The sequence below is a fragment of the Ciona intestinalis genome, chromosome 2 (genome assembly GCF_000224145.3).
Source record: "Ciona intestinalis chromosome 2, KH, whole genome shotgun sequence".
Classification (NCBI taxonomy): Eukaryota; Metazoa; Chordata; class Ascidiacea; order Phlebobranchia; family Cionidae; genus Ciona; species Ciona intestinalis.
The window spans coordinates 3521247-3528356 of record NC_020167.2 but is presented as its reverse complement, the minus strand read 5'-3'; the positions used below and the strand labels follow the sequence as shown (position 1 = coordinate 3528356).

General features: G+C 36.2%; 1 protein-coding gene across 1 annotated transcript in view; it reads right to left on the bottom strand.

The window, feature by feature from the left end:
- LOC100181636 (short transient receptor potential channel 7-like) overlaps positions 1-7110 on the bottom strand; it is a 10509-nt gene that overhangs the window by 3159 nt on the left and 240 nt on the right. The window contains exons 2-13 of the mRNA XM_026840886.1: positions 6854-7033; positions 6211-6386; positions 5762-5924; positions 5282-5469; positions 4832-4913; positions 4502-4666; positions 4210-4307; positions 3722-3837; positions 2962-3101; positions 2195-2348; positions 1448-1589; positions 941-1069 (exon numbers count right to left, since the gene is read on the bottom strand). Coding sequence (XP_026696687.1) covers positions 941-1069; positions 1448-1589; positions 2195-2348; positions 2962-3101; positions 3722-3837; positions 4210-4307; positions 4502-4666; positions 4832-4913; positions 5282-5469; positions 5762-5924; positions 6211-6386; positions 6854-7033 — 1733 coding nt within the window. The remainder of the gene's footprint in view (positions 1-940; positions 1070-1447; positions 1590-2194; positions 2349-2961; positions 3102-3721; positions 3838-4209; positions 4308-4501; positions 4667-4831; positions 4914-5281; positions 5470-5761; positions 5925-6210; positions 6387-6853; positions 7034-7110) is intronic.

The following is a 7110-nucleotide window of genomic DNA, read 5'->3' as shown; positions in this document are numbered from 1 at the left end:
ATTAACTACGATTTGATGCTCCTATTTCAATCTAAATTTGCCAGTGTTTGTAATATTATCACTTAGTCACCTGTGTTTTAATGCAGTTTATACTGCACCTTGTTTTGTTTGACACAAGTTATTTAATATCTCTTGCTTTAAACCATCAAAAAATGGTATATACGAAAACTGCCCCCAGCACACGCCGAACTAAACATTACTTAGATTGCTGACGCTGGCGGCGCAAAAAACTTAGAACTTCGCAACTATATTGCGAAATGCCCAAAAATGGCGGAAAGCAGCCAGCTTCCGTTTTTGTACTCGGTTTCTGACAAGCCTAAGTGAACCACTGGATTAGTAGTTTGCAAACGGTCAATGTCGAGAAGGGTATTGATCGGGTACAAGATATTAATGCGTTTTCCGTCTGAATAAGTAACATTATTGATCCGAATAGCTTTGAAAGGCGAGGACAAACAGAATTAAAACAAGATTAGAAAATCGAATTTGAGGGAAACCAATTATCTTTTAATTGTTGCGCATAATGTGTTGCAAGCTTTATTGCCAACCAACAATAGATATGCTATTGATTTCTTAGTGCTTAAGAAAACCTGGACGAGCTATAGTTTATCCTAAAACATATATTATGGTGGGAAAAGATGGAACACCTTTTATTCTTTTTTTTCGTCCCATTTGGTAGTAAATAAAGAAGATTCAAAGAGTTATAAAACCGTATCCTCACGTCTCCTATAAAATGTTGTTAAATGATTAAAACATGATCAAGATATTTTGATAGCATGTGCTATAGGTGTTCCGTCTTCCCCCAGTACTAATACATCTATAATTAGTGTGGGAAATTAAATTAAACTAGAATGCCTTTAAATTACCTATTGGCCACCAAAGAAAAACATTGCGGGACAATACATTTCTTCAAAAAAATGTCCACAAAAAACAAAATTCCTACGTTGTGAATGCTTTAGTAGTTTTCGCTTCAGGTTCCCGGTAATACGAATACAAGTTGAACAGTCCCAACAGAAACGCTCCGAAAATCATGAAGAATATTCCGCTCCATTTTATAATGTCGCCAACAGTGCTGTGGAATAATACAGATAATCCATTAATCAATCAAGATATGTCTAACTTCTATTATGTGGCATAATTGTTTATCGGTACACATATCAGTACATATTTTGATAGCAATGTAATATATGCTGCCAGTAACTATGATGAATTATCAAAGACATGTCCATACAAGACCAAATATTAATACATTTAGTATAGAGTGGGGGAGACGGGACGCCTTATTGGCACATATTATCCAAATGCCCTGATCGTGTTTTCAAAACACGTGTTCTGTGTTTGCTACCGAATGGGACGAGAAAATAGAATAAAAAGGTCTCTTCCTCTACCCTACTATACATAAATATTAAAGTACCAATCCGTGTAAACGGCAGAGCATAACAACGTTTACCTCAGTAATGAGATTTGCAGCGGACCGAATTTCTCGTTAACTTCCAATATGTAGCAGATTCGAGTAAAACTAAGGACGATTCCGAATGAATACAAAGCTTCCGCTATCAGCTGAGGATCACTTCCGTACCAATTCGCTCGGTCTACACATTATTAAACAGCACGATTTTAAAGTTTCGTTATGGGAATATTGACAGGTCTATATAGTAATGTGGGAAAGATGGAAGACCTTTTATTCTCTTTTCTTGTCCCATTTGGTAGTAAACAAAGATTAATCAAAGAATTATAAAACCATAGCATCACGACTCTCGTAAACCGTTGTTAGTTGTTTAGAACCTGATCGGAATATATTTCGACTTTATGTCCTATATATAGGCGTCTCGTCCGCCAGCACTCTACTACATATATTGTGTGGGGTAAGATGGGATATTGTTAGTACCTTAACCTTAGATTGCCTGATCAGATTTTGAACAATTAACAACACTCTTTTAGAGTCACAAGGATACGGTTATATAATTCTGTATTTTCCTTTGTTTACTACCAAATGGGACAAAGAAAAAAAAGAAAACAAGTACCTTTTTAACTATAAGGTAATAAAAGTGGACCAAATACTGAAAAGTGTATAGTCTTGGTGATATTATACTAGATGTAGCCCATATATACCCAGCAGGTTGGCTAATATTTTAAAAAGTTTTTATCAAACCGTTTATAAAAGTGTAAATTCTTCAGTAACAAAACAATAACTCACCGGCGTGTTTGTATGAATAATAACACATCCACCGTGGAACATCAACGTTAACCAGTTGACCAAATAGAGTAATATTACCAGACATATGATCGCATTCTACAAAAGTCGCGTTTTCTTTAAATATTTCATCCCATCTCTGCTGGGCAATCCAGCTCTAAATAAACATGGTTAAAACTTATTATCATTTTTTCAAGATGTTTTAAAAGATTGGAATATAATTGTGTAAAAACGTTTTAAAACAAAATAAGTAGGTGAGAAGACCTGAAGGCTGTATATAAAAATAAGTCAAATTATTCTGCCAGCATGCCATTATCGCTTTAAAAAAAAACTATACCAATGTTAAAAAAGTGAAAGTTAACGTGAACAAAAATGTATTAAACAGAGAGGAACATATAGGCTTGCCCTTATGTTGAAGTGGGGTGGGGAAGACGTGACACCTTTTTATTCTGTTTTCTCGTCCGATTTGGTAGTAAACAAAGAACATTAAAAGAGAATTATAAAACCGTATCCCTATATGACTCCCATATAAACCGTTTGTTTAATATACACGGTAAGTATATTTGGACCTTATATGTGCTATAAATGTGTTCTGTCCCCCCTATATGTATTAACATTAAATCATGCTAATTTTAAATCCTTCAGGCTTGAACGACTTGATGACAAAAACTCAATCGATACCAATTTCATACGCTGACTGCAGTGTCGGACAACTTACGAATAGCAGCGTGCATGTGGTCTAATGGGAAAATCATGTAAACACATCTTACGTTTCGATGAGAAATAAAACTCGAAGCAAAGGAGGTAATCAAAATAAGCAACATGAAGAAATCGAGGACATTCCACAGCTGGATGATGTAGTTTCGCGGACCTTCGTCCCACAACTCTCGAACTTCGTTCCATAAAAGACCTGTATGGGTGTTTGAATATATTATATAGTACAGCGGGGCAAGATAGGACACCTTTAGCATATAATATCCAATATCCTGATCGGGTTTATAAACAATTAACAACGGTATATGAGAGTCGTAAGAATACGGTTTAATAATTCGTTGAATGTTTTTTTAAAAAAAAACGGGAAAATTAAATAATAAGGTGGAAAAAAAAACTTTAATGATAAATTAACTGACAAGTATTAGCACGCACTCACGGTGCACACTGATGTGTTTCATCGGATAGTCTTTAAGAGGCCTCCAAAATCAATAAAACAAAACCCGACAGTTCGATTTTAACTTTGAACAAACCGTTGAAAATTTAAGTTAGTAATTGTCAGTTAAACCCAAGCGGCATCTGAGGATAAGGTGAGATGGGGATATTTTCATTTACTTTTATTCGTCCCATTCGGTGGTAAACAAAGAATATTTCAAAGTATAAATAACCGCGTCCACGCGACTCTGAAAAGCGTTAATTATTTAAAACATGATCAAACATGGAACATATGTGCTAACGGTACATCCTATCCTATGTCCCATAGTACAATAGAACTATAAGCTAAAGCTACATATACGACATTACATGTCATTTGCTGACCTGCGATATAGAGCATAATAAAGACCTCGCACCAGTTAAACTGGGTGTGTCTTCCGTCTCGCGAGGTTTGGTGAAGAAGGAATGTAAATGTGGAGGAAAACTCAAATCCTTCAACCCTGAGGTATAAAACAGATTGTCGTCAAAAAGGGGTCGGAACAGCTCTTATAGCAGAGGTGTTCTGTTTCCTATATACCTTGTAGCGTTTACGTGCTACCACGTGTATGTAGCTTTGTGGGTTATTAAGTACCAGCCAATCTATATACATTGAGACATTGAATATAAACGACAGAGAAAAGAAAAGGTGTGAAAAGATCATTGCCCACTAAATTGTATTTACGACACAGGATTAATGGCCATCGACCATACAATGTTAGTGGGACAATGAGAGTTCAGTGTTAATTATTTTCGCAAAATGTGAAATCGATTTCCGGTCACCACGGATTACATTACGGATTAAAGCGGCCACCCATGTTATCAGAATCATATACCTGTCCATGCAATTTAATATGAGAAGCATGAGGAATTGGGCGTACGACATTCCCTGTGTGGCGAATTTACAGAATGGACTTTTCATCGTTCGAACAACCTGGCAAAATAAATCAATCAAAGTGTCGCCTGGCTTGCTGCAATTTTTACACGAGTTGAAACGGATTCTGATCGATCTAAGTTAGGCATTTTCAGTTTAAGGCTAAGAATTTAACCATGACACGATAAGAAATTGTATCACAGAATGCTGCTGTTTGAGGTATACGAAGCAGTTTAAGAGTGGGGTAACTATACCTTACTGCGGGGCGCGACGAAGTAGGCAATCGATAGAACGGGCATGAAGAGACTCATTCCGACTGCCAAAAGGAACTTGTATCCAATAGAAAGCTGCCTGAGCCAGCTAAGGTCGCGGTTCCAAATTGCGATCAGCTGGAGTTGGCAGTTCGGATTTGCAACGAACTGGAAATGAATAAAGTGAGAGTCTTTTAAAATCAAAATCGATTGTTTCGATCGCTTCGAAGTAGACGAACCGATGCTTTGGGTTCGTTTTCAAGTCACATGTAAAAAAATCAACACGATAATAAAGAACACGAAATACAACGGAAACTATATAATATATCTTACTCCTTTTACTCCGTATTTTATGGCAAGTTTAAGCTGGTAGAGTCTCGGGTGGTCTATGTGCTCGTCCGCTACGTTAGAAAAGCTACAAAGCAATAATTTTGTCATACCAATACATAAAGGATACATGTTTACGCGAAATAAGCTTCAATTTTAAAACTACATTATTTTTCTGCTAGTTTATAAGATGGCAATATAGAAGAATGAGGGAAGGCGGAACACCTCTATCAAAAATATCCGAATATCTTGATCGTGTTTTAAACAATTAACAACGGTCTACAGCAGTCGTGAGGATATAGTTTTTCAAATATTTAAATGTTATTTGTTTACTAACAAACTGGACGAAAAAATAGAGTAAAAGGTGTCCTGTATCTCCCTCCACACTACTGTATATCAAGTACTTTGTTTTTAAAAATACGGCAGCTGTATATACGCGCTGCATATTTATTTTACCTCTTCATCAGATGATTGTTTGTAATCTCATTGCTGCTGGTTCTTCCCGATTGCTTTCGTGCTAATCCCTTCCAAGAGTCGCTGTAATTACCACTCAACATAGCATTGACCTCTTCCGAGTTGCGGCAGATGTCTAAAAGCTTTTCGAGATAATCGTACAGCTGGTGCACCAACTTCAGGTAATCTTTCTGTTTCGATATTGTCATACTTTAAAAATCTTTTGACAGCATATACTGTATAGTTAATTTGACAGCATATACTGTATAGTTAATTAAACATATTCTTTGTTGCATGCCGTTTTGGAGCTATATGGTTAAAATACCTATAAGAATATCGTATGAATGTAAGTACATATAGTGGGGTAGGGGGTATCTATTCATTCTCTCTTATCGTCTCAGTTGGTACTAAAAAAACACATTGACAGAATTATATACCCATATCCTCGCAAATGGGATTTTATCTTACCCTACACTACTATACCTTAAATTCCTTTTCCATGGTTGCCATTTTACTAAGCTCGTGGCAAAGTTTCAAAGCATGTCGGACGGGATCCCTGGTCACGATCGACATATACACAGGACTTGCTAGTCCTTTGTAAGCATTCAAACGTGAAAGACAGAAGTTTAAAGCATCATCTCGTCTCCTAAAGACCATAAAAAATTGAGTGTAACGACTATTATTTGTAGGGAATACCCTTTTAAATTTTTTTAATCTAAAAAAATACCTAAAAAAACTTTTCTTAGAAAAAAACAAACATCTTATTAAATATTTTTTAAATATAGTTGTTTTTTAACGACAAATGCTTATGTGATTATAAAACCAAAAGTTGATGAAGTTATTTTTTTCCAACTTGATCGAGTAACCTAAGTTTAGTTTAAAAAATCTACTTGAAACAATGAAAAAGCGGCAAAATAAATTGAAATACGTACATGGCCGTGCATTCGGTACACTGACATCTATATGGGTGTGGGTGTTGTATGGTCGCACCTCGTCGTATTAATTCGTACACTATGTCGAACTCTTGACACTGCGCAGCTAGTATTATTGGAGTAATGTCAGGCGAGAACCGCGTGCCGTCGTTGTCGTAGGCGTAAAAATCGGAATTCTAAATGGTAAAGATTTGAAAAATGAAAAAATGTCTCTTTCTATTAAAAATTACAAGCATCCATCTGAGTTGTGACAATATACTCAGAAGTACCTAGAGAGATGCAAAGCACGTTTTATACACACAGACATATATATAGTAGCTAGGTTGAGGGAAGATTATACACCTTTTCATTCTATTTTTAAGTCCCATTTCGTAGTAACAGAGAACATTCAAAGAGTTATAAAACCGTATCCTAACGGCTTCCATAGACCGTTTGTCAGTTATTTAAAACACGATCAGGATATTTGGATATCATGTCCTAAAAGTATCCCGTCTCCCCCCCCTGATTTAACCCTTATTATTTTCACATCCATCCATGCACCGAAAATCAGCTTTCTGATAAAGGTAGAATTTTCTTCTAAAACTTCTTAACTAAGAACACATGTATACACAATGCATTGTGTCAACACATGATACATGCTTACTGGGTCGATGAGCATTAGTTCTCCGGGACTTGTGGTTAGCCTTTGGTTTACACAGAAAGACGGATGATTCATCAAGATTTCAGCAATTCGAAGATAACCTTTACTAATAGCAAGCAGCAAAGCGTCTCCCATTCTGGCCATGGAAGGTTGCTTGATTAGGTGCTCCACCACCTGTATAAATGATGTATAGTTTTATTAAAGGAGAAAAAAATCGTCGCCTGTTTGGTTTACAGCATTTCGGTTGAAAAATATGTTGG